The sequence below is a fragment of the Papaver somniferum genome, chromosome 2, assembly GCF_003573695.1.
Source record: "Papaver somniferum cultivar HN1 chromosome 2, ASM357369v1, whole genome shotgun sequence".
Taxonomy (NCBI): Eukaryota; Viridiplantae; Streptophyta; class Magnoliopsida; order Ranunculales; family Papaveraceae; genus Papaver; species Papaver somniferum.
The window spans coordinates 36,944,557-36,972,457 of record NC_039359.1 but is presented as its reverse complement, the minus strand read 5'-3'; the positions used below and the strand labels follow the sequence as shown (position 1 = coordinate 36,972,457).

Below are 27,901 nucleotides of genomic sequence, written 5' to 3'. Positions count from 1 at the left end.
ACAGAAATGCTCATGTAACAGAACCGCAATTTTGCAGAGATTAGGGATATTGAGTGTGCTGTGTGGGGTCGGAAATGCAGAGTTTTACTAAAATTAGTAAGTCCTGACGCGAATAATCGGGGACGTTTTATTGGTACTGCAATTAGTAAGACACGTGAAGAAAATTTGTGGAAGTTCAGGAATCAGGACCCAATCAACTGTTGGATGATAACTAAACTTTTGGATACGAAGAATGACGATAGCTGAACTGCTGAAGACGGTTCCATGTGGTTGGCAGTTTGAATCTGTTAGATCTGGAAGTTATAACATGCAATTTAATACCGCGAAACTTCCATTTATTTACACTAGTATAACACATGTGTGATGCGCCTGCCGCTCTCCCTGCTCTTTCTAAATAAAAGAATCAACAAACACTTTAGCAAAACCTTTATTGTCGATCACATAAAGTATAGGTGAACCTCACGCCAAATTTTTTATTGTGCTGATTATATAGTTCCATTCATTTATTATAACCAAGGTTTACAAAGGGCGGGAATGTATTCAGAGTGGACTTTATAAAATCGGGTAAAAAATGTACCTACTCAAAGGACGTAGTATATGTATATACAAATTGGCAATACTTAATATAGAAGCAGAGACATCTTTCCACTGGACATGGTTAGTTCTCGTATCAACTGTTTTCATCATAATATCACCTTTTACTTCCGCGATTGTGTCACACAGCTTCCATAAAAATCTGCAGGTCTTGTACCACCTTTTTTCATCTTTTAGTCATGTTTCAGTTGTGCGATGCAGTAGCAACAAACCCATTTGCCTTTTGCATTGATATCACCTCACTGCTACTCTTCTCATTCAGCCTAGAAAGCTTATCTAGTTCACTACTCACAACTTTCCAAGGTACTCAAAACTGAGCTATGATGCTGCTGTAATAGCTCAAATTTATGAGAAAAGAAGATAATGTGAGCATTAAGATTAAGATTAAAAATTTAGTATATCAATGAACATTTATTCGGAATTAGAATCTATAATGACTTAAAATGCACTGAATAAGAAGGCCAAATAATTTGCCAGCAAGCATATAATTAGTAAATAACTCACATGATCAAAACAAATGGGAAAACAAACAAATCATCACCACAGTTGTTATATCGATCGGTTGTACATTCCAACGGTCCCAAAACAGGTGTCAAGTGTTTTTAAATTTTTTTTTGCTAAGATTTAACAATTAACCCTCGATGGCAGTTCGAGTCATGGTCCATTAATAAATTAACGAAATCGTAATTATGCAGTTAGACAGTTTATGTTCGTAACACACATCTCCAGTTAACGTTGCGTTCATAATTTAGCCATGCCAAAGGATCAGCGGACGATTTGAAATCCGAACAAAGTTAAAAGAAAACCGAAACACCGGTTGACATTTCTACTAATTGAAGCATGGATATATGCAATCACACAAAGGAGAAATTGAATGCTTACCTATTCGCTTTTGTGCTCCCCAAAGGTTCTGGTGTCGGGCATGAACAGAAAACCTAAGTAAAAAGGCCGAAATTTTTTGGACTTTGACGTGGATGAGAACTGAAGCTTTACCCTGTAATGAATCCATCCACAAATCGAAACAAAAAGTAAACTAAACTAGTCAGAGGGCCGAATCAAAAATGAATTCACAAACTAAAATTAAAGAAGAAATATTTTTCTAGGCATTTACGCAATTTACAAAGTCGCATTGAGAGTGCACCGAGAGTCGGAGTATCAGAGAGTCGAATTAGAGTTAACATGAACATGAACTGAAACCGTTCAGGGAGTAAATATAAATAATTTTATAACATAGAACATAAGCAACCAATACTATTAATCGTTCTACAGCAAAACACCACCGGTAGGATATGATAAATGATGTCAGGCAGAAAAGTAACCATGACATCTGACATTTAGATAGTCATATTTGCTCAAATGTCATCTTATATATGCATGCAATGAGGGTATGTAACAAACAATACCGGCAAGTGTGTGCTAACAACAAACCCAATGTTAGTGGAGACTTCACAGCTCAATATTAAGCTACTTGCGATGATCAACATCATCAGTAGCAAAATTGTCATTACCACAACCAAATTTTCACTATGAAACTATAACACTCATATGAATTTACTGTAAACTATACCATTCAGATGAAACTAAAGTGTCATTTATTCTTTAGTCGTTTCAAACTAAATGGGGATCCAAAAGTTTAGCACATTTTCAGTTACTATGCAATATTGCCAGGGGAAAGAAATTAAAGATGACCTAACCTCAAACTTCGCAGTTCCAAGTTGGAGCTTCTATTTTTCTTCTTTTAAGTACATAAATACATCAGGCTCTATGAGTTGAAAAAATTATATCTATTAATTCCAAGTACTGAAGGAAATAAATCCATTAAAAATGGCCCGAGCTGCACATCTTACATATTATCAAAAGCAATGTTGAGATAAAAGTTTTTTTCTGCACATATAAAAATTTTCTTCTGAAAGTTTCTTTCGATAGTGTAACCCTAGAAGTTGAATTGAAATTATACTATCAAAAGCAATCTTGTGCTAAAAATTGGCCCTAAACAAACCCTAGAATTTGAACTTACACAATCAAAAGAAACTTTCAGCGACAAATTGGCCCTACACTAACCCTAGAATTTGAAATTAAACATTCAAAAGAAATTTTCAGCCAAAAATTGGCCCTAGATCATGTTTTCATGGATGATTGGCGAGAGATTCTTCGGGTTGCTTTGTTTTTGTTTCAGTGAGGCGTTAGGTTAATTGAGAAGAACGGAGAAGATGAATAATTTTTCTGAGGATACGATATCAGTTGCTCTCCTCTGAAGATAACAGAGAGAGAGATTCTAAAGATACGAAAAGAAAGAGAGGAAAGGTAAAAAAAAAACAGATAGCGGGATTCGAACTCGGATTCATTATGTCGCTATTTTACGGATCTAACCTCTGTATATTTCATTTTTTACGTAAGTTTAAGAAGAAAACTCAAAAATTCGGAGGGGCATTTTTACCATACGAAAAGACTTCACCAAACAATTACCTCTTTTTTTTATATTAGTCAGATTTTAGGATAATATAAAAACCGAAGAGCAACCATCTAAGGGTGAGCGCATGTATTGTGCTCCTTGCCCTGTTTACGTAGCCGGTTTAATCTCGAAGGAGTATTGTTTGATGGTGTTGTTTCGACAATTTCATGTGATCTGCTATATATAAAAGTTCTAAGCAGAAGTCACTTTAAACCGCCTAGAAATTGTTTTCACATTAGGAGAACTTTTATCCATGTAAGATGGGTCCCTTTATTAGCCACGGGATTGCAGGTCTCACACCAAGATCTTCGCCGACAAGTGTCCGTTGTTTATCGGTTAGAATGAAGCTTGTTTGTATGCAACGTTACTAACATGGGTATATTGGATTAGGATTTACACGGATATTTAACGTTCCTAAAAATCCATAGATATTCAATTAGGCTAGCTATATAAGGAATCACTAATTGTCCACGGTATTCAAATTGGATATTTTTAGATTCTACAAATATCCTAGGTATTTAAAATTTCTTAGGATAGTTAGAGCAGTTCTTATGGACTCAACAAACATGAAGTTTATTTATTTTGCTCCCACTATGGACTCAACAAACATGAAAAATAGATGGGCAAACCAACAAAATTGTTGGTTTGTTGAGTAAGACGGAAGAACAGACGCGCGCTTGATGAAACATTGAGAGGTTGAACCACAAACGTTGATGTGTGATCCAAAACCGCCAGTCTTTCCTTCACAGGTCAATGTCTGAGGTGAATCCCCCAACGTTTTGCCCAAAACCGCCAACGGCTAAATCTGAACGGCTGAAAAATCTTGTCATCCAACGGCTAGAATTTTGAGTTCTGTAAATACTCCCAATTTCAACTCCAAATTCACACATTCTCCACCTCTAGTCTTCTTTACTCTTCTTCCCTGAGTTTAAAAAAATTCTTAAATTCTTCAATTCAACAAATTTGTCGAAAGAAGATAACTATACACTGGAGCCTCTTACCTATTTAGTAACTTGTACAATTCACACTCTTTTGATATCACAGGTGTTTTCCCTTTCACGAGGGTTAGAACTCGCACTGTTACTCCTGGCCAAGCTATTCAAGCAGTTGTCACGCGCAAGAATAACAAATATTTGGACAAATGCTCAGCAAATGGATACGGGTTTGGTGTTTTGGCATTCACTACATTAGGAGAGTTGTGTAAGGATTTTATTTTATTTATAAGGAGGTTGAGTAACTGCGTTTCTAGTCATGATGCTAACTATAAATTGGCAGTTCACTCTTCCATAGGTTAGGCATTATTATTCAAAAAGGTGTAAGGGTTCAGCTTGTTGCTAGGCTACCCTTCATCGATGATGTACCTAATTTCGATTATTAATAATATGTCATTGGTGGCTCTCTTCTCAAAAATAAATAAATAATAACAATAAGGTGTAGGGTCTTAACTTGTTGCTAGGCTACCCTCCACCGATGTTGTACAATAACGCAGGTGGTTCTCTTTTTCATATGATAGACTTAGCTATCCATAAAGGTGTTTGGGGGAAAATTGTTGCTAGGCTTCCAACCAACCTCTTTTAATTTACTCTTCTTTTTCATTAAATGCCCTTGGTGGCTCCTTATTATAATAATAATAATGTGTATTGAACATATTTTTGTTTTCTACGTGTATTCTTATTATTTTATTTTATTTTTCAGTGTTGTTGGTTGTTAAAAGAGAAACTGAAGATCAGAGAAGACAAATATGTTATGTTATAGGGACTTATAATCTAAACCAAAACAACTTAACAGAGATGATTATAATTAAGTATTTATTTAACAATTATTTTTGTAATTAAAAACCAAATTTAGAGGAAGATAGTTCAATCCAACGATAATAAACATGCTATTTTAGGTTGCTCTTGTGTGTGACTGTGCGGGATAGCACAACCCTAATAAAGATAGGGATAGAGAAAGTCACTGCAAGTGCTCTAAAATTAGTACGAAAACCCAATCTACTTTCGGATTACATAATCAGGCTTACTCGAATGAGAAGTTTATCCTCAAGTCCTTATCATAAAATCTTTGTTGTGGTTGGACAAATCGACATTTTAATAGTTTGTCAAAAATTTAAGTGTAATATATCTACAGACGATAAGCTAAATTCTTATAAAAAAATTCTCTTTGGGAAGTTTTCAAAGTTTTCGAAGTAATTTACGCGTAACAAATACACATAACGATTTCACTTTTAAATTTTTAAGAGAATATGAATGATTTTTTTTATCTTTTTTGATACTTTAGCTGTTCGTCGGATGAATAAACTTGCTTTTAGATGCATAAACAAATTTCAAGCTTTAGGGAATATATAAGCACAATGTCAAAAATATCCCAAATATTGGTCTTCTTATGCATGCAACATTGTTTATATGAATCATGAGCCTATAATTTTTATTTATTTATCTTTTTGACCTGAATGAACTTTTTTACTTAGTTCGAGAAAAAAAATAACTTATTTATTTATCCAGAAAGCAAATTTATTAAAAAAAAAAGAGATTACGAGGCTCTATTATTCTCACCGAGAAAAATATTGATACAAATTGGAGGGTTATTCTCTTAGACTCTATATTAGTTATGAACTATGACATATTTAGCAAGAGCATTAGCTACATTGTTTTTCTTTTACTCGGTCAATAAAGTTGTATTAAAATTCAAACTAATTACAAGGATAAAACAATGAAGGAAAAAAAGGTATTACGCCTTCAAAAACTTTCATAATTTATGTGAATCGAAAATAAATTCTACCATGTCATTCCACAGCTAGAATGAAGTCCGATATACCCTCAAAAAAATCTTAATCATTCTCGACAATCAAACAAGCTCGCTTAGCCAAATGATCATCTGCAAAATAAACTTCCTTTTACTTATGAACATATCATGTGCTACCATAAAAAGTACAAGCCAACTTCCACTTCTGTTTTAGATCCCATGGTAATTCTCCACCCTTAAAATCCTGAATACAACTCCGAGAATCTGATCAGACGCAGATATTCTTCACATTCCATGTTTGCGCCAACTCCAGGACATAGATAACAACACTACTTTCCACAACATAATTTGTTTGCCATCCTAAGCCAACACATAAAACACCAAGAGAAGCACAACTTGTATTGCGACTACAAATGCCAGCAGCAGCTTGTCTCGGGTTTTCCCTTGCTGCACCATCACATCATAGCATTATCTCACCCTGTTCCGGAGGAGACCAACCGATCTCAACAAGCGTAGAAGTCTTAGATACTCTATGATTAATCTTAAAATAATTAATTATGTGCAAATCTTCCACATACTTATGGACAAATCTTCTACAAAATTAAACATAAATCCCTTCATAGGAATAGAGTTGTCATGAACAACATGATAAACCCTACCCTTAAATCCAACCCAATTAACACTTGCACCTTCAAAGACAACTTTGTTGCATAATTTCCATAACTCCATGCATATTGCAAGATTTGCAACAAGCCGCAAGTCCTTAATTAACCATTCGGGTTCTCCCGGTTGCGGCCTTAGAGGCCACAAGATCTTCAATTGACTGTAGATAAAAAATCCTAGCAGTTCATACCCATATCCGGTTAGCAAATCTGTCATGCCAAATAATATGGATTAGCAAATCTACATAAGCAATATCTGGTTAACATTTCCTTACCCATCTTCTTTGTAGTTTGATCTTGTGTTGCACAATATTCCTTTTTCCAAATCTTTCAATATTGTACAGCCAAAATAGAATGTACAACTGACCTCTAAAAAAGTTTAAATGTAGGACTTTCTTCATAAGAGGTTCTTATCGCAGTCTTAGCAAAATTAACCGAGAAAACTAACCACCAATAATAAGTGGTATAGAGTTCATATCTACACCAACTCTATGCATCAAATTACGAACCCTAGTTGGAAATTGGAATAACCTATTTTCTGTTAGCAATCAAATGACTAACCTTTGAAGTGATATCATTCCTTCTCAAAGAAGTGATTCCAAATCTCTTAACAATTAAGAAATTACCGCACCAATTATCAAAGAATAAGAAAGTATTTCTGGCGGTACCTATGATATTACCGTATTAATTAATAATATGATTTTAGGTGAATTTTCTCTGTTGTGGTTAAAAGCTGAACAAAACTCTCTTCTTAGAGCTTCTGGCCCCACCGGAGTATATTTCAGCCAATAAGATCATCTTGTTATTTCACACCACCAATACTTCGTCCGTAAACATCACCAAATCGATTTTACAGATTACGAATATAAGACCTAGGAAAAAAATGAGACTTTCCTCTCAACCAATAGCGATAAAAAACGAAGGGAACCATACGTATGAAAACTTCTATCCAACCCTAATTACTAATCTTTTTTTTACCAACTTTCTTCACTCCTTACAGCCTCCTCTCCTCTTCCTCTCCCTATTTCGATTATTTCTTCTTCTTTTTTCCATACACTTGATGGTTCTTTTTCTTATTACATGTATGTTTTGATTAGTTTTATTTATCGTAGCCAATAATACACGCTGCGATTATTTAATTGGACATATCAATACCAGGTAATAATCAATCGTGTATGATAAATTGTGTTCTTAGTTTTCTTTTAGTTCACTTTATTGGGTTTTCAGGCAAACAAATAGGGTTTATTGCGTTCTTTTTTTTCTTATGATTTTCGATATTTATGTTGGGTTTGATTTTTCAGGTGGGGTATTCTAATGGGTTTAAAAAGAGAGATTTACGTTTTTATCCTTTTTTATTTTAATCTTCTCAAGTTAAAAGTTTTTATATTATACCAACTATTCTAATGGACGAAAACTCTATGGACTATAGACTGACTGGTGCATGTAATGACGCATTGGAGAAGTCTGAACAACTACTAATGTATTTGGTCTTCCTACTACAGTTGCGTCTGATTATTCCTAAATCAAGATATCAAAGAACTCAAAGAACTGTCTGTAATTCTCTACCAAAGAGGTGAAACATACAATGTCTTTTACTAATTTTATTTAAGTTGCTTATATAAAGTTTAAGTAAATTTGATATATGGCGTAATTCATGCACTACCTCTTCTTTCATGATACAAAGTTCAAGCAGTATCACTACTATACATTATCAAAGTTAGAACACCTATGATCCAAGTTATGATGTCTGATACAACTCCTATTTGTTGAACTTAAAAATAGGAGCGGTCCGCGGAGTATTAAGATGATGGGGTCTTGTACATATTGAAACACTGAAATTACATTGCTATAGGTTTTTTTTTCTATTTTATTGTTTGATGTTTTATATGGGATTTTTAACACACTTATGTCATTTAGGTGATGGGGTTTTGTAATATACACTAGACAAAGTATTGCTACTGGAAAGGTATGACATGGCTGGAAAGTATCGCACAATGATTGCGCGTTACAGTGTTGTAGTCCAAGTAAGTACTCCACCATAATGGCGCAATGCAAAGCCATAATAGCGGTATACTCTGTAGACTGTCAAGCACTAAGATAGTGGCACCCTGCAGGGACAATGAAGAGCAAAGGTAGCGCTACATTGTAAAGATATTTGGCTAAGGAGTGAAGCTTATTGGCCGACAAAATGAGGCTTCATTGAGAGAAAGGCAAGACGAGGCCAAAGTGACAGATGCAACATGCGATGTTTGCATTAAAGCATATCCGTGGAATTGAGTTGGCCCAAACTCAAGGATGATGCAAGAACATAAAATAGATTAAGAGTTGGTCTATAACATTAGTTCAAGGCTGGCCAAATCTTGGGTAATACAAACAAATTAGTAATGCAAGAGCGGCATTGATATTGTCAGGCTAATTGGCAAAGTGAAACATATATGACACATGAGTAACTAGAGTGAGCTTAAGGAGCTAGCCTCGATGATTGAAGCATAAGGATTGTCCGTGCATTATCTTAGAGTGATAAGCATGCAGGGCCAAGTCATCTGAGCATTGGAGCGAGGAAGAATTCAGTAAAGCACAACAGTGGTGCAATACAGCTCAAGTGATGGTTACGAGCTTCACAAGCATGCTAATGACGCGTGATGAAGTAGAACGGTTACAAAGGAGTTTATAAGCCTGGGAGACGTTTCTTAACTGCAAGAGAACAGGTGTTGGATGATTGGCGCGAGTTGGAAGAGAACTGGCCAGTTAGCACAGTTATTGGCGGTTACAGAACTGCTCCATGGGACAGATGGCTGTCCCATGCGTGTGCAATGGTTGTACACGGGTTGGCCAAGTAAAGATGTTTTATAAATAGTCCCAAGGCATGGAAAATTAGGCAGGCTTGCATATGTGAGTGAGAGACTCAAAATATGAGAGTTTTTGTAAGGCTAAGGCTTGGTTCAAGAGGAACAAATTTGTTTAAGTCCCTAAGTGGGAAAGTTTTGTATTTATTCCCTTTGATGCAATAAAAGAAGTTGATTGTGTCATGTTCTAAGTGTTTTTGGTTGGCTGATTCTTGTTGAGAAAGTATGGCAATGTGTTGAATGCATTATGGGGTGCACTTGAGAAGTTTAGAGAAGTGAAAGAAGGCTAAAAAGACTTCCGGTGTTGACCTGGAGAGTTGGTTGTTTGGGTAGGTGCAAACTTATAAGGCTAAAGTGCAGGTGGGTGAAGCTTTATTCACAGAACCACTGTGCTGCCGGGTTACACTTTCGCAGAAATTTGCAAGAGGCATTTGGAGGTGTGAAAATTCGGATATCAGAGCTGTGTTTGGTACACAGGTCGAGTGTATTTGTTGGATAATACGCTGATGCTTCTTTCTCTCTTAAGCTATTTTCCTGTGAGCAAGTAAGTGGCGTATTATATTCAGAGTTTTGCATTATAAATGAGTTCTAATGGCATGATGATCGACGAAGAACTACCGGGTACGTTTGATCATCTTGATGAGTATGGTGATCTTGGTGATCTGACCACAGACATGGGATGTGATGACCTTGAAAATCCTCTAGTTTCTGAAGATAAAGGCAGGCTAGATTTACTTGAAGGAAGAACGACAGGTTGGTTTAAAGAATTTGACGAAAGGGTAGGTGCAGTTGAAGACAATGTATCTGATGCTACCTTGTTAAATTGTGAAACCAATGCTGAAGTGGCTGAATTGAAGGTGCAATTCAGTGATATAAAGACCATATTAACAATCCATGCGAAGCAAATGTCAGAGGAAGTGGCAGGCATTCACGGGTTAATCAGTAACGACATGTTTATAGGGGCAAACGTGCATGGCGAAAGCTCAAATCGAGTCTCCGAGCCAAGAGTTTACACAGGTTCCAAAAATGTTAGAGAAATTGAGAATTTCTAGTATGACGTTGAGGCATACTTTGAGACGAATGGAACTGGGGAAGGACAAAAGGTAACTCTCGCAGGAAATTACCTTGGTCGTGATGCAAAGGTTTAGTGGAGAACTATGCTGCAAGAAGATGAAGCTGCTGGTTATGCCAATCCTATGTCATGGAATGACATGAAAGATGGACTGAGATGTCAGTTCTGGACAAGCAATGGTGCTTGGTACACAAGAGAGAGTTTGGCAGGCTGAAAATGACTGGTACACCACATGCCTATACTGAAAACTTCATTGCATTGGTGCAAGAAGTACATGGCATGAGTGATGAAGATCAAATGTTCCAATTTTTGGATGGCGCGAGTTCGAGTGTGATTTCTGAACTCAAGAAGCGCAAAATCCAGAGTATCCATATGGCTATTCGGGCGGTAAGAGAGCTTACTAGTTGCACAAAAACTAAAGATGTGCAAATCTGTGAAGTTAAGGCCAAAGGAAAGGAAAAATCTTTAGGCAGTAAGCGGAAGCATGAGCCAAAAGAAGATGAACTATTCCCTTCATCCCAAAAGTATAGGGGATGTTTCATTTGCAAAGGTTTACACTTCATTAGAAGTTGTCCACTCAAGGCGCAACTTAATGCATCACTTAGGGATGAATATGAGAGTCATTCTAGCAAGACTCGTGAAGACCGAAGTGAAAGTTCGAGGAATAGGCCTCGCAGCGAGGTGGTCTCTCACTTCGACAAAAGAAACTAAGCTAAGAACAAGAATAAATGTTGTTGTCTCCATTGGCAACATTTTAACGCCAAAACAAGAGTGTTTCTGGCCTTGTTTTATGTAGCTTTGGTTGTTGATTGTTGTAAACTCTGTAGTCTTCAAGTTTGTATATACTTTTCTTTGGTGTAAGCAAGTTGCTTTGTTAATGAAGTTTTAACTTTCCAAAAGTGATCAGTGGATCAATCATGTAATGGTACATGGTCTTGTCATGTAAGAGCAGTAATGAATGAAGGTGTTTTCATTTATAAAGTCTTGCCTCTTTATTTACGATGTAAATCTAGTTCATGGGGAGATGCTGCAGTAGCATACTTAGCCTAACGTATGCAGTAGCAAGACAAGTTGAAGGCTAATAAGCAAAGCTTAGAACAAGGGTCCTAGTTGATGAATAAGTGACATTGTTGTTTAGGGATTGCAAAATGGCACAACAGCAGATGGGCGGCGACAGTGCAAGCAATACAGCAAGTTAGAAATCATTTCATCAACAAGCATGAGTTGGGTAGAACTCATGGCCTTGGCGAAAGACACACACTTTCCAGGCAACAAGCAATGCAGTTCAAAGAAGTATTTGGAGACATATTGGCTTTGAAGGCATGGCGCATGGAAAACTAACGGGTTAGCTATATTATGTCCAAAAAGATAGTTACAGTTGCGTAGATGGTCTGTGCAACTCAATAGTTTTGGTTTTAGCGAGTTAGGAAAAAAAAAAAACTTGCCATTCCAGTTTGGGTATGCAAAATGACATAAGTATGAAGAGTTTATACTTGATGGCCATATTCAGAGAAATGAGTTCTTGAATGATTCTTGCATAATCAGAGTTTGGCGAGGCATGAAGTGTTGAATTCGGGTGTCTTATGAGAAGAGAACCCATATGCACTTTGTGACATACTTAATGAGGGGCATGGAGAACTACAATTCAAGGCAGGTGCCGACAAAACTGATTGAAAACGAAGCCAAGTCGTTTATAAGTCCTTGTCATGTTGAGTTAGCATGCAAAAGGAAAAGTCGGGAGGCAAAAGACTATGGCAGTGATCTATGTGATCAGTTGAAGAAGAATCATTATGTGCATACACTTAGGCGTAAATGATTCAGGCGAAATTCAGGCCTAAAGGGAGTTGGCTAAGAAGAATCTCAGGTTGCATTTGGGTATTGATGCATGATTTGAGTAGCCGTGTAAGCGTAGTGCACGACATTGAGAAGTGGCTCAAGTATATGAGATCAATGGCGAAGCAGTAAAGCTAAGTGATGCGGATGCAATTAGATGTGGAAATTGGCTTAGGGCTTAGCCAAGGAGAGTACTGCCGAATTTCAGAAAAGGTTCTGAAAGTGCATGAAGCGAAGTTAAGACAGGTATAGTGTTTATACTGGGTCGCGTTCAACGAGGGTGTTGAACGGATTAGGAGGGGGAGGTCTATGACATGAATGGAAAGTGTCGCACAATGATTGCGCTTTACAGTGTTGTAGGCCAAGTCAGTACTCCGTCATAATGGCGCAATGCAAAGCCATAATAGCTCAACGCAAGCCATAATAGAGGTATACTGTGTAGACTGTCAAGCACTAAGATAGTGGCCCCCTGCAGAGCCAATGAAGTGCAAAGGTAGCGCTACATTGTAAAGATATTTGTCTAAGGAATGAAGCTTATTGGCCGACACAATGAGGCTTCATTTAGAGAAAGGCAAGACAAGGCCAAAGTGACAGATGCAACATGCGATGTTTGCGTTAAGGCATATCCGTGGAATTGAGTTGGCCCGTACTCAAGGATGATGCAAGAAGGTAGAATAGACTAAGAGTTAGTCTATGACATTAGTTCAAGGATGGCCAAAGCTTGGGTAATGAAAACAAATTAGTAATGCAAGAGCGGCATTGATATTGTCAGGCTAATTGGCAAAGTGAAACATATATGACACATGAGTAACTAGAGTGAGCTTAAGGAGCTAGCCTCGATGATTGAAGCATAAGGATTGTCCGTGCATTAGCTTAGAGTGATAAGCATGCAGGGCCAAGTCATCTGAGCATTTGAGCGAGGAAGAATTCAGTAAAGCACAACAGTGGTGCAATACAGCTCAAGTGATGGTTACGAGTTGGTTACGAGCTTCACAAGCATGCCGATGACGCGTGATGAAGTATAACGGTTATAAAGGAGTTTATAAGCGCGGGAGACGGTTTCTAACTGCAAGAGAACATGTGTTGGATGATTGGCGCGAGTTGGAAGAGAACTGGCCAGTTATCACAGTTATTGGCGGTTACAGAACTGCTTCATGAGACAGATGATTGTCCCATGCGTGTGCAACGGTTGTGCACAATTTGTCCAAGTAAAGCTGTTGTGTAAATAGTCCTAAGGCATGGAAAATTCGGCAGGCTTGCATATGTGAGTGAGAGACTCAAAATAGGAGAGTTTTTGTAAGGCTTAAGGCTTGGTTCAAGAGGAACAAGTCTGTGTAAGTCCTTAAGTGGGCAAGTTTTGTATTTCTTCCCTTTGATGCAATAAAAGAAGTCGATTGTGTCATGTTCTAAGTGTTCTTGGTTGGCTGATTGTTGTTGAGAAAGTATGGCAATGTGTTGAATGCATTATGGGGTGCATTTGAAAAGTTTAGAGAAGTGAAAGAAGGCTAAAAAGACTTCCGCTGTTGACCTGAAGAGTTGGCTGTTTGCATAGGTGCAAACTTATAAGGCTGAAGTGCAGGTGGGTGAAGCCTTATTCACAGAACCACCATGTTGCCGGGTTACACTTTCGTAGAAATTTGCAAGAGGCATTTGGAGGTGTGACAAAAGGGAATCAACTGATACTAATAGACGATTGAGATGAAATCAATGGTAGGTCCAATTTTTTTTTTTGTAGGATGGACTTTGTGTATGGTTCTAATCTTATGGATGACACGAGAGGAAAAGAAAAAGATGCTATAAGAAAGGAAAAACATAAAAACTGGAGCTCATTTTTCTTATGTATGCATATATATATGTTAGTAAAAGTTGCTTTCTCTTTTGCCGTAAATTTGCTAAAAATGCCAGATATGTAAAAAATTTCTTTTGGCGATCAATGTTCTATCCAGCAGGCGTTTGTATGAGCTCTCTTTATTCTTTTTCCTTGATCATAGCAAGGTCTTTTCTTAGGATTAGCATAAAAATAAAGACAATTATTTTTAATATTATCACTTTTTAGTAATTGATTTATTGTCTTTTTCTGGTTTCATGTTTCAGATTTTGAATCCCTAAAAATTCACTAGCACCAAAATTTACTTTTCTCTACCAAATATTTAGGCTCGTGCAATGCATGGACGGACAACCTAGTTACTATAGTAAAGTCATTAGGCGATGGTATCCGAGATATGAGTTCGAAAATCGTTGACACTACTAAATTCAGAAGAAAAAAATAAAAACAAATTATCATCATAATCTCTCTTGCTCATCAGCTGGTATTTTTAACGGGAGACAAAGACAACTACAAATACGGGAACTTCCGTTAGTGGAACAAAAACCCCTACCCACTTCGCCCCTTTGTTGTTCGTCTCTATCCACTCCATTCTCCTTGTCAATTTTCCCGCGTTGAATTTGGAAAGACGTGGTCTTCGGTGGGAGAGAAGTAAGAGAGAAATTCGTTAGTTGCTTGGTTGAGGATGATTAATCTATTTGAACATCTCATTTGGAGAGATGAATCGATCCAAATTAGTATTGATTTCTCATTTACGTCAATCCATCAGACTCGTAAGAAATCAAAAAGAAAGAAGACATTGCGTTGGAATTCAAAGAGGTATTTCCTTCTTCTTCTTTTTTTTCTTTCCTTTTAGTGCTGTTCTAGGTTTCGCAAAATAAAAAACAAGTTATATCCATGGCGGTACTCCAAACTCGTTGGCACCTAATTTCTACATAATATTTACTCAAAACGATTTTGTACGGCAACCTCCAAAATGTCAAGATGTGTTCTAATATGTATCCATATAACTTACAAGGCCAATGGAGTTGTGAAATCCACTTGGAATGAATGAAAAACTGATGTGTAATGGAATCTTATAGTACTCATTACATATATAGTCAGCACGAACAAATTCTGAAAATTTTAGCCCCAATCATATATTGATTTAGGTGATTCGGTAATGAAAAAGCTTAAAAGTTAAAACCAAAAGATGATGGAGTTGAAACTTTCAGAAGAGATACATTTGACCGTTAATTGAATCAGCTTAAGCAACCTAACAATCCTAAATGTCAAATTTGTTCAAGTGCCTCACCATGAGAAACTGAAAATGTTCTTACACCATTACTGCTTAGAATGATTGCTGTACTATTAGGTCTTTAAGGAAACGCTCCATGAAAATACAGAAGTAGAAGAACCTTTTTACCTTATTTTTGTGCCTTGGCCTTTTTTATTTGACATTTTGCATACACCCACGCTTCCTGTGATTTTCTTTGTTAGCATTGGTTTTATAGGTTTGATGTCCTGCTCTCCAGGATACTTGCTTTTGCTGGGAAAAACATGGGATGTTCTACTTTATCGTTCAGGTTTATAGTTGAGCTTTAAAAACCAGATGTTGCAGAATTTGACATTGCTTCTTGGACAATGAATAAAAACACTTTGAATGATGGTAAGAGGTGTTTCTTTGATTAATCTATATATCTAACATATTTTAACATTTCCCATGCTCAAAATTTATCGAGTCATATGCATGCTTCAGGTAAGCAACAAGTTGATTTGGTGGAAGATAACTTTGATATTACGAGTTCAAATGTTAAGGTAGATAGATTTAGAAAGAACTCAAAACCCTCAGAAAGACGCTTAGAAGGTTCAGGCTCACAAGTGTACCCATTGTCACGTTTGCCAAGTTTCCCCGTATCAGCAGGAGAGAGCCGAAAGAGTCCGTTGAACTTGGAACGTGTTATCTGTAGTCCTGTTATGCCAGGTAAAATATTATTACCATCATGAGAAGGAAGATAATTGTATGCAACTTGTTATTCTAAAACATAGAAAACACAGCTAGACAACTGGGGAGGACCTGGTTGTTGTACACGTCTTCTATTGTACTGTGTGATAGGGGGTGACCCATGTAAGAGTCATATAAACAATGCCTGCCGATCGTCCATTTGATCCCATGGTTGCGGATGAGGGCCTTGTTGCATTTTCAACAAAGAAATGTCCTTGAAGATGTCGCACATGTGGACTACTATTTAAGAAATAATTAGAAGTTAAACAAGCATGCCATTCAAAAATTTTGTTGATGCAGAAGTTTTGATATTTTTAAATTTCATGGTTAATGAAAAAGCCAAGCATAGGTACAGTCGGACAGATAGGCCTTTCTGCATATGATCCCTTGGAAGTTAGTTTCTTCCCATGGTGTACTTGGCATAGGTCAAACTGAAGTTTACTATTGTCCATCTGTTGCAGCGACTATGATCACTGTTGACCATTTTATTCCTATTATGAAAGAGAATTATGAATGAAAATTTATCTGTTTAGCGGAATTGATGAGTAACATCTTAAGTCTCTAAACCTCAGAAGGATCCTCTTATACTAAAACATTTGCTCTGCTGAAACGTAATGTCTGTAAGCTCTAAATCATGAACATCGAGAAAGACAAGTCACAAATTGTTAATCCGGGTTTTCAACCTCCTCTTGTTTTGATGTTTTATTGCAAAGCATCTAATTATCTAATCATAGAGAACACTTATTCTTAATGATCTGTACTCGTGATAAATTGTTTTTCTTTTTAACTTTAAATGCTAAATCTGTGTTCCACGTGTCAGTTGTTGACACTGAGTTACACCCAAATTCTTTTTGTTAGTAGAAAGTATTTGACTATTAACTTTTGTCATTTGTAGAGCCATCAGCTTCGTTGAATCATCATGCTGGTCATAAGTTCCATGAGGTGTTTCAGCTGAAACAAGGGTGCTATGCCGATCTTCCTGCTGCTAGTATTTCGGAAATGATGAAGTCGAGTAGTTTAGATGTAAATTCATGAAGCTATTAAGAGTCAACCTCACTTATATTTGAACTTCAACTTAATGCTTAATCTGATGATATCACCCAATTTCTGCAGAATGCTCCGACTCAGTCACTTCTGAGTGTTGTGAATGGGATTCTTGATGAAAGCATTGACAGGAAGAATGGAGAAATACCTCATGTATGGCACTGATACAAAGTCTGAATTATTTGTGCTATAACGAAGTTCGGATTGTTCTTATGTTACTTTATTCATTTAATGATGTAAGAGTTCTCTGTCTTAAGTAATATTTTGGATTCTGGTAACTTTTTTTGCTTTCTGCACAGCGTGTAGCATGCCTGTTGAGAAAGGTGGTGCAAGAGATCGAGCGTCGGATATCTGCCCAAGCAGAACATATACGAACTGTAAAGTACTTTAATGATTTTAAATTTAAAAGTGCTATGGACCATATAATTGGTTTCTAAATCTTTTGGTACTTCCAGCAAAACAATACGTATAAAGCTCGCGAGGAAAAGTATCAATCGCGAATCCGTGTACTTGAAACCCTTGCAACTGGGAGTAGTGACGAGACTCAGGTATTTTCATAATCCCAAAAGTTTGATTTCTTCTATTTTTAATTACCAGTAATGTTCTATTGAAGATCACATTGTTCAGCATTAAATTTAATTGAAATTGAGATAGAAGGACAAGCTGTGTATATCACATTCTTTGGCGCTTTGATCCATATATCTAGTTAAAAAAAGTTAAAATGTAGTAGTGCCCAGTTTACAACTTAAGAATCCAAATGAGTTCAAAATATATGGTTTGGACGGCTTATGCCTATTTGTGAGCCTTACATGGAGATTAATCAATGGGCAATTTCTGGTAATAAGAACAACTTGGTTAGGAAATTCAACAATAGAATAACTCCTTGGATTTTCGCCATCAAATAAAGTTTAAATGATAAATGTCATTCGTTGTTGGATTTGTATCTTTCATCATAATAGTGGTCCTGATTATTGTTATGTCGCAGATTTTACAAGCATTGCTCATCAGATAAAGTTTAATTGTGGCCAAATTCATTTACCTATTGTATTATATATTGTGCTTTTGGGTTAATCTCTTGGATACTTGCTTAGATAGTCAGATATGCATTCGACTTTGCTGCCTTCTTAGTATCGTTTTCTCATGGGCCTACATTTTACAGTACTTGAATAATTCCCATAAAATGAGCTTTGCAAAATAAAAATTTGTTCCTGAATAAAAATTTGAAACAAGAATGACATCATAGAGGCTCAGGGCCGGCCCCAAAGGGGAATCAGAGAAAGGCCCACTTTGGGGCAGCAACAGCCCAGTTTTACGTTGGGGGTATTCTTAAAAATAAAATACAGGTAGGGATTTATTGATGAACCTACATAAATATTTTCTGTGAGTCTTGATTGTTGATTGAAAAATGTAAGTCAATAATTCCTTTTCATTTCTCCATTTTTTAATTCTAACACAAGGATCACACTCTTAAATTCACACTACATCACATTTTGGGAGACATTTTTCTTAACAAAAGTTAGACGATAGCGTATTTAAACTTAATAATTTGGAGATATGATCGTCTTACAGTGCTCCAATAACTGTAAAAAATTGGGCACATTTCTATATACTGAATCTCACCATCTACTAATCTTAATTTTAACGGTTGTTCGATTTTCAAAGCAGTAGATGGTGGAGTTATATATTTCGGAATGTGCTCATTTTTGTGTGCGTATGTATGTAGCTTCAAATCTGTTATTGTGTGGATTTTATTCACAAAATTGACATATAATATGTGAGATAGTGTCAGAATAAAAGTGTGGAAAGATCCTCCCTCATTACCAAGATTAATTAAAAAAATATTTAGAGCTTATTGAGGGTGTTCAGTTCATTAATTTTGGTGTTTTTTTGAAAATTGAAAGTTTGGAATTTAGACTTTTGAAGTAAAAATAATTATTTTTTTTATTATCAGAGTTGTGGCAAAAAAAAATATATTTGGGGGGCACAATTTTTTTTTTTTGCTGCGGGGCAAAAAATTCTCAGGTACGGCCCTGCTAATACAACTGATCAGATGGTAATTTGACAATTTTCATCAGCATGTTTGTGAACACCATAAACTCGACATTCGTATATTAGTTTGTTGGAATTCCTTACTGAAGCTAATAGCTATTGCCATTGAAGTGATACTATCTGTATGTCTTTTCCTGTTTAGAAAATTGTTCTAATTTAGCACTTGCCAGTATTTCAGGTTGCTCGCTCCCTGCAGAAGGACAAGAATCAAACAGAAGAAAGAAACAAACTTCAGGAGCAGCTTTTGGATAGTGTAATAAAAGAAAAGTTCAGTAAAGATCTTGAGATTTCAGCATTGAAGGACGAACTGGATGTAATCAAGAAGAAATATGAGCAATATTTGGAAGCCCAAGCTAACAAAAATCAACATGATTTAAAGGAATCATTAAAGTGCAACAGCGATCTTGAAATTTCAGCACTGAAGCAAGAACTAGAGATAAGCAAGAAAGCTCAACATGAGTTGGAGGAACAATTAAAATCTAGTCATGAACTTGAAATTGCAGCATTGAAGCAAGAGCTTGAAATAACCAAGAAGAATAATGATCAATGGTACCTGCATTTGGAATCACATTCTAAGGAAGCTCAACATAAACTGGAGGAAAGATTAAAGTCTAATAGTGATCTTGAAATTTCAGCACTGAAGCAAGAGCTGGAACTGACCAAGAAGAAATATGAACAACGTTGCCTGCATATGGAAGAACAAGCAAAGAAAACTCAAAATGAGTGGCAGGAAACATTGAAGGGCAGTAAAGATCTAGAAGTATCAAAATTAAAGCAAGAACTTAAAATAAACAAGGAAAAGCACGAGCAACGTTGCCAACATTTGGAAACACTTGCGAAGGAAACTCAAATTGAGTTAGAGAAACGGTTGAAGGAGCTTCAGTGCCTCTTAGAGGATTCCAAAATGAAGGAGAAAAAACTTGAGTCAGCGTCTGCATTAAAGGCTCGGATTTGGTATGAGAAAGAACATACTTATCGGAGTTTCACAGATTCTCTGTTCCAAGCCTTACAGGTACCCCTACGTCAGCTTGTTTAATATTTTATTATATGATGCGTAACATAAGTCATAAGGTGTTTAACTCAAATTTGTGGAAGAATGCAGGATGTACGATCAGCATCCCAAGACATCAAGCAGGAAGTTGTGAATACACAAATGTCATATACAGAAGAATTTCACCAATTGAGTAGGAATCCTCCTGTTGTTCCATATGTATTTTAGGTAGGTATGTTGAACCTAGGTTGATATATTGCTTGATCTTGCTTGTGTAGGGGAAAAATTCAAAGTACTAGCAGATGCAGCTGAAAATTGTAATAAAGTTATTGCAGAAAACATAAAGTTACATAACGAAATCCAAGATTTAAAAGGTCCGTCTCACTGCTTAGCATATCCAGAATCTAATGTTCCTGTCCTGGTATTCGAATCTTCGATATGCATATTTATTCATTTTTCTTATTTGGATAGGAAGCATCAGGGTTTATTGTCGTATAAGACCATCCTCTCCTGGACAGAGTGGAAAGAAGACATGCATTGATTATATTGGTGAGAATGGAGAGATGTCTATTGAAAATCCTAATAAACTAGGGAAAGAACGCCGCCGCAACTTCAAGTTTAACAAAGTCTTTGGTCCGTCATCCACTCAAGGTTCGATCTTTGCCAATCTCAATTTATCTATATTTTATTTTTTCTGTTTAGTCTGTACCTTAAGATCCATGGTACTCTGTTACTTATTTGCATGTGATATGCTGGGATAGCAACTGAAATGTCTAGCAGTACTATGCAAGTTGATCGTGTAATTTTTAGTTCAATGAATTACACAAGATGAATTACCATTCTTCACTATGTAGCTTCACTATAGTGGAAGTGAAACATGTCAAAGTTCTCTCCCAGTTGATGAGTTAGGTAGAGTATTTGTGTTAATTTTTACTGTAATATACTCACGAGTTGAATCATGGGTTACAACATAAGGTCATGTGCACTAGTAAGGTTAAATAAGGTTTACAATTTACACGAATCATGGTTAAATAACTAACCATGTTATCTTCTTCAGTTCCCCATTTTTGGTTGTCACATTCAATTTCCCCATCAAGTCTTTTCCGGTTGAAGTAATTAACCAAATTTACATTATCTTTTCTGTCTTACATTTTCGTCAATAGAGGAGGTGTATTTGGACACTCAACCTTTAATACGATCTGTACTTGATGGGTACAATGTCTGCATCTTCGCATATGGTCAAACTGGTTCAGGAAAGACTTATACAATGGTATGGAACAAACCTTTTTTTTTTCATCTTTTTATCCTTTTGTTCTTTTAGCAGAAGCAGAACATTAAATATAGAAGTGAAAAACAGAATCCAATGTGTGGATTATTACCTTAAATTTCCCTAGTTACTATTGATTTCGAAATTGGCAAAAGATAGGCTTAACGTTACTTCAAGGAATTTCAGACGGTAATCTTGCAGAGAACCCATTAGGATCTTCCTGAATCCAAATTTTCAGTGTCTATTGACTCTATTCCGACGGCTTCAGATTATTGAAATGTAGTGGTTGGTAATCGATAAACAGACATCATTTTCATGTAAGAGATGTTTCTACCCATAGGAACCACATATAGTAACAGAGAAAAATATCCTCTCGGGATATCCAAAATGCAATTTGATGGTACTGACAATGCCTAAGAAGTGAAGGAAGATGCAGAGAAGAACTAAAACTGTACAAATTTGAACATAGATCAAGGGTTATTTATAAACCTAACATGATAGTTGAAACATGCCTATTAAAGAGGACTATTGCTTTTCAAATTTGGACACCACGCCATTTACCAGCAGAAGTAACTGTTATATTCCTAAATCAACAGACACTAGCACATAACTGTTGATTGATAGTAATTCAACATTATTTTTTACAAGTATTCTTTGGCCTTGGCCCCCAAAACTCAGAGTCAGCCGCACACGAGCATTATTGACTTGTTGTTCCGTCTTCCTCTGTTTGAGTAGTACACACCTACACTGATATACAAGTAGATGATATTCACAAACAAATGAATATTAAGGATAATCTGACTCTTTTTTTATCTTGCATGTCGGCAGAGTGGCCCCAATAATGCATCTAAAGATGAATGGGGGGTCAACTACAGAGCTCTAAATGACCTCTTCGATATCTCTTGGAAAAGGAGAAGCACTTTTTCATATGAAATTTCGGTTCAAATGGTTGAAATATATAATGAACAAGTTCGGGATTTGCTTTCCGAAGGTTCACATAAAAGATATCCTTTCACTAGGATCCATTCCCTCTTAAAAATACTAGCCTTTTTTTCAGCAACAAACAACTTCCTTATTATGTAATTTCTTTGCTTATCGTTCATTAAATGATTATTTTGCTTTCCCTTGACTGTGCACACACTTGAGATACGTTCTAGTGTTACTCAACAGAATGGACTAGCTGTTCCTGGCGCTAGCATGCATACAGTCCAATCAACTGCTGATGTCTTGGAGTTGATGCATATTGGGTTGAATAACCGGGCTGTAAGTGCCACTGCAATGAATGAAAGAAGTAGTAGATCCCACAGGTTCTTTTTATTCCTGATTTTTTTGTATTTTGTTTTGTGCACGCATCCATGTGAACTATCATGAAGCGTGCTATAAACTACTTCTTTCTTGTGGTAGTAGTGAGGGCATTGTTTCTAGTTGCTAACTATTTTGAGATATTGCACAGTATTGTAACAGTTCATGTGCAAGCAAAGGACTTGAAGAGTGGTTCTGCTTTTCGGGGTAGTCTTCATTTGGTAGATCTTGCTGGGAGTGAAAGAATTGATCGGTCTGAGGTAACTGGTGACAGGCTAAAGGAAGCACAACATATAAACAAATCACTTTCTTCGCTTGGAGATGTCATTTTTGCATTGGCACAAAAGAGCCCTCATGTACCATATAGAAATAGCAAGCTAACTCAAGTTCTTCAGAATTCTCTAGGTTTGTATTTCATGTATTTTAATCACCAGCTACTTTCAACGGATACTTGTTTTCTTTTTCAAATTTAATTTCTACGTAAAAGTAAGCATAAATTGTATTTCTGTTATGCCAGCTTCATTAACATCATTCTGTTCATGCTTTAGGTGGCCAGGCAAAGACTCTAATGTTTGTCCAGCTTAATCCAAAACCTGATTCGTATTCTGAGACTTTGAGTACTTTGAAGTTTGCTGAGAGGGTGTCTGGAGTTGAGCTTGGTGCTGCACAGAGCAACAAAGAGGGCAAGGATGTTAGGGAATTAATGGAACAGGTACCTGTCTTTTACTCGTATAATTTTTATTGTTCAACAAATTCTTATATTTTTATGATCACCTTGAAAGTTCAGCACAATGTGAACATATAGGGGATATGTTGGATGCACTCCCAGATTATGTAGACCCGTAGCAATGGGTTGGGGTAGTTAGCCGATTTTTTTAGCCCAAACCGGCTCAAAGGATTAGTGGAGTCTGCCTTCCTGATTAAAGGTTATAGTGATATTTACATAATTACATCAGCATAATCAGGATGCATCATATTTCGTTTAGTGTAAAGCAATAAAATTTAAAATTTAAAGATACTAAAGATGCAATCAAACCAAAACATGTCATTGTGGTAAAGTCAAAACAGTTCCGTCACATTGGAAACTTTAATTCGTACGTTTAGTTTAATTCAATTTTTCTATGCTAGAAACTATACTAGGATTCCTTTTTTTTTCTTTTTCAATCGAACACCAAGCTAATCTTAGGTATAGTTACACTAAGCTAAACTTACACCAGTTTCCACTTTAGGTAGGTAAAAATATCTAGTTACACTATTCCTAACACACTAATTGTACAGTGAACTTTAACCATGAAACTACTCCAACTCTCCCTCTCAAGCAGATATGTAGATATCTCGCATGCCTAGCTTGTCGTGGAAAGAGTTGAATGGAGGACTTGGAACTCCTTTTGTCAGAATTCTGCAATCGGGTTTTCTGTTCTTAAAAGGGAGTGCTAACATTCCCCTCATTCAACATACCTTTGAGGAAATGTCTATCCACCTCCACATGCTCGGTTCCTTGGTTCTATCATGTTGGACTGGATTGTAAGCAATCCTGATAGAGTCTTGTTGTCACAATAGGACTTCGAAGGACCTATAGGGCTGAATCCAATCTCTTTCAACAATATTCTTTTAACCACAATAACGCAAAGATTCCATGGGCGGCAGTTCTGAACTCCGCTTCTGCATTAGACCTAGCTACCACTGATTTTTTCTTGTTGTGCCAAGCTACCTCCCTCAAGAAACGGAAGGCACGATACACAGACAACTGTAGGTGCCTCTCTAGCAGCAATGACAGAGTCAGTTGGGGGGTTGAACCCTCTATTTGAAATAAAGCCTATACCCTAATTTCAAAAAGTGTAACCTCCTTTATCACCATTTAATAAGGGAACTGCCAAAAATTCATCAGAAAAAGAGTAATCTCCTTTGTTATGGTGTTAAGCATATGTTCCTTCCAGACAGCAGTAGGTGCACCCACAATCAAAATCACTGCAGAAACTTGCGTTATTACACTGAAAAAATTCACTGAAATTCACTAAGAAGACTTTTCGTGGTAGCACCTTTGAGGAACCTCATAAATTCCTGTTTTATGAGCTAAATCTTAAATACTAATACCTCAGACGTATTACCCTTTAAAAAGCAGATGTAGTTGGTGATTATCGAGGAGAAATTAGACGAAATCTATAAAAAGGAGAAGATTTTTCTATAAAAAATGTTATGGTTTTAGTTACTCTAGTTCTTTAAAATCGGTTTTATTTATGAGGTTGCTTCTGTTGGCCGTAGATAAGAACCAAATTGGTTACTATCAACTGGTGTGAAAGCTAATGCTCATATCCCATGTTAGGCCACGGCCATATCTTCTTTCGTCGCCTCGACTTCTGCCAGCAACACTGATCGGAATTGGATTGCCAGGTTGGCTGCTCTATCAGTTCAAGTTCAGTACTCTCAAGATAAAACAACCCACTCTAGGGATTGAGACGCTCTTCGAACTAATCATATACTTAGTTGAGATAGGTAAACCAAGGGGACACCCCCTCATAGAACCGTAAAAGAGAATTCTACAACATTACTCCACAAAATCGAATACCATCGCCACACTATTAAAAAAGAGAGTTTGTGGGAAATTGAATTCTGGAACATTATTTATTTATTGTGTGCTATATCTTTATCATCGTCATCAACCTTTGCAGTCGATAGCTTTGTCGTTCACGTCATCACTTCTGGAATAACAAATCAAGAATCATGACCGCCACCAAGAAAACATATACTTGTAGGTGAGGTTCGTCACCGTCAGACTACCTTCATCGCAAATATCTCATTTGTGGTATTACCCGTCTCCGTTTAACAGGTACGGCACCACCTTCCAGTATCTTTATGTTATTTTCCTCAAAAACTTGCAAACTTTACTCCATCACTTACTTAAGGTATTACATGAAATTCACAAGCAAGCAACTTAAAAAACTTAATCAAATGAAAATTTAACTATGGTTAAACAAGGAAATTAGAACGATAACAAACATACAACTTGATCTTCAAACTCATGGTGTCAGCCCATTCAAGCCGAAAATATGAACAAACTAAAAAACATTGGGCGCGAAAAGCCTAAAATAATTCTTAGTACAATCTTCAGAAACTCTTGATATCATACAAGCCAAAAATAAAAATGAACGCGAATGAAAATTCCAATTCAATGTACTATTGCAAATGGTCAAACAGCCAATGCTAGTGCAAATGCTGAATTAAATGTCACCGCTATGAATACCAATGCGACTGCATGCCTTTACGAAATAGAATCATCCTCAAGTCGAAAAGAGATACAAAAACAATGTAAAGTCTTCTGCAATAAATCTCAATGAAAAGTCTTTTAAAGTGACTTGTTTATTTATATTCGCTGTAAACCAATTTAGCAATATGTTGAAGCCTACCCAAATATTCCATCACCTAAAAATAGGAAATTAACAAGTGGACATCGTGATGGATCACAAACTAAGGGGAGTTTATCCTTTGTTCCGATTTTTACCTAGCTAGTAGTGAGATGTACATTATCACATATTTGTATTGTGTCTTATAGAGGACCATGATTGGAAAACCATGCTTGAGGACTACGAAATTGAAAACTAGGGTGTAATTACTGTTCATGGATGTTTGAGACATGTTAGGCACTAGAGGCTAGAGCTTTTTTGACAGTAAAATTGGCTCTCACTCAGTAATGTGGCCAATATTGTGCGTAAGACCAGATCAAAATGGGCACTAAAAAGGGTTCAACATAGTTTTGGGTGTGAAAGCTGATGCCTGGATGTGGCTGAAGCCAAAGTAACTCTTAAAAGAAAAAAAAAAAAAGAGCAATGTTGTCACAACTTTTTCCACCTCACCACTGTATCACCTATAACTTCTTTCCTCTTCAACTGTTATCTTCTATTTCACAGTTGCAGATTCTTTGTCTAACTTATCAAATCTCAGGTGGCATCTCTTAAGGATACGATAGCAAAGAAAGATGAGGAGATTGAACATTTACAACTGCTTAAAGATTTGAGTAATGCAGTTCCCAGTTCCAATAGTGAGAGAAAAGCTAGTGCTGGTGGTGGGGTAGCAGTACAACATGGGAACAGACTGTTAGGTGAGAAAGGCTTGGCACTACCTGATCGAAGTGATAAAGCAGCTTATTCATCTGACCAGGAGAACAATGACTTGGACCATGCTGATTCTCACCACTCAATGGAAGGTATGCTACAGAGCAAGTGTATATTTCGTGAATCAATTTATACACTCATTCATTACTGATTGGCCATACAAGAAGGAATGTTGTGAGTGGAAACAAGAGTTAATTTTCTGCAAAATGCATTTATCGCTTGTGCAGCAGATCATGCTGAGGAGAAGACAAGTGATCCAACTGGAATGGATGCTGATGGCTCAACACCCAAGAGCCCTGTCGGTGATTCGCAATTACCAGCAGATAGCATAGAGAAGTTCGTACTTTTTTTTCTGAGAACCCTTCATTTTTTTTCTCTCTGTTAATTCTGGATTTTTAGATTGTTTATTTTCCTTTTGTTGCTTAATTTTGTGCCCCTGCACAGTCCTGAAGGACCATCTAGAATTCGTGTAAAGCAGACACAAACAACATCACCAATGGCACGGGCGTCCTCTTCGGCAGCACTGTCTCGGGTATCATCACCAAGGGATTCTCCACTGAAAGTGTCAAAAAGTATGCCTTATTTTATCTTTTAGTAGTAAAATGGAACTGCAGTAATACTAGGCGACGACCATAGGAGGAAACAACTGAGACCATTATCAACCTTTCTCATTGTCTTTCTATTTTCTCTTTCCTGCAGGTTCCAGCAAAATAGTTGCCACAGCTTCTTCAACCAAGAACAAAGGGTGGAAGTAAAGTAAAAGCTTTTTTATGACTATTCACCTGATTTCGCTCAAGCTCAAATATTGGTCCATTAGTTGGTATTTCTTGTGTGTACATAGACATCCCTAGTAAGAATCATCCTCGTTTACAACTCCAAGTCCTTCCTGCAACTCTATGCTAGAGTTAATGATGCATCCCTAAACCGGGGTTCCTTTAAAAATTAGTTGGGGGCTCATTAGAACGCAGTTTGGTTTCCAAGCATTGGGCAGAAGCACTTATTGTAGACCTTTGATCGGGTACATAATGAATAATATTTGGCGTTTGTTCTATCCTTGTGAACTCCCCTTTCAGACTAATTAACAAATAATCTCCGTTTTTGATTAACCACATCATTTTATTTTTTTTAA

At 36.7% G+C, this 27,901-nt stretch overlaps 1 protein-coding gene and 1 long non-coding RNA gene across 8 annotated transcripts; one reads left to right on the top strand and one right to left on the bottom strand.

Annotated features, from left to right (window-relative positions):
- Window positions 1–449: 449 nt before the first annotated feature.
- LOC113347382 lies at window positions 450–2,870 on the bottom strand. 2 transcript variants are annotated; one of them, XR_003358940.1, is made up of 3 exons: window positions 2,289–2,870; window positions 1,477–1,588; window positions 450–923 (listed from the first exon to the last, which is right to left on the bottom strand). It is a non-coding gene; the product is annotated as an uncharacterized LOC113347382 (long non-coding RNA). The 2 variants fall into 2 exon arrangements; XR_003358939.1 differs by having other exon boundaries at window positions 1,477–2,870.
- Window positions 2,871–14,553: 11,683 nt separating this feature from the next.
- LOC113347381 (kinesin-like protein KIN-14P) lies at window positions 14,554–27,833 on the top strand. 6 transcript variants are annotated; one of them, XM_026591030.1, is made up of 20 exons: window positions 14,558–14,845; window positions 15,541–15,674; window positions 15,765–15,989; window positions 16,906–17,033; window positions 17,124–17,207; window positions 17,354–17,431; window positions 17,510–17,602; window positions 19,282–20,115; window positions 20,206–20,287; window positions 20,373–20,468; window positions 20,566–20,745; window positions 21,258–21,364; window positions 22,190–22,365; window positions 22,501–22,668; window positions 22,815–23,068; window positions 23,212–23,375; window positions 26,603–26,864; window positions 27,003–27,108; window positions 27,217–27,344; window positions 27,472–27,833. In XM_026591030.1, exons 2-20 carry the CDS (start codon window positions 15,650–15,652, stop codon window positions 27,525–27,527), a joined length of 3,246 nt encoding a protein of 1,081 aa, XP_026446815.1. In that variant the 5' UTR covers window positions 14,558–14,845; window positions 15,541–15,649; the 3' UTR covers window positions 27,528–27,833. The 6 variants fall into 6 exon arrangements, 5 of the variants coding, with proteins under 5 accessions (XP_026446815.1, XP_026446813.1, XP_026446814.1 ...); XM_026591028.1 differs by having other exon boundaries at window positions 14,559–14,845; window positions 27,000–27,108; XM_026591029.1 differs by having other exon boundaries at window positions 14,559–14,845; window positions 15,520–15,674; window positions 27,000–27,108.
- The last annotated feature ends 68 nt before the right edge of the window (window positions 27,834–27,901 follow it).

Coding starts and splice junctions, on each gene's coding strand:
- LOC113347381 (XM_026591028.1), top strand. CDS start 15,650: ATGAATAAAAACACTTTGAATGATG. Junction 15,675..15,764: donor TAAAAACACTTTGAATGATG/GTAAGAGGTGTT, acceptor TGCATGCTTCAG/GTAAGCAACAAGTTGATTTG. Junction 22,669..22,814: donor AGAAGTAGTAGATCCCACAG/GTTCTTTTTATT, acceptor GATATTGCACAG/TATTGTAACAGTTCATGTGC.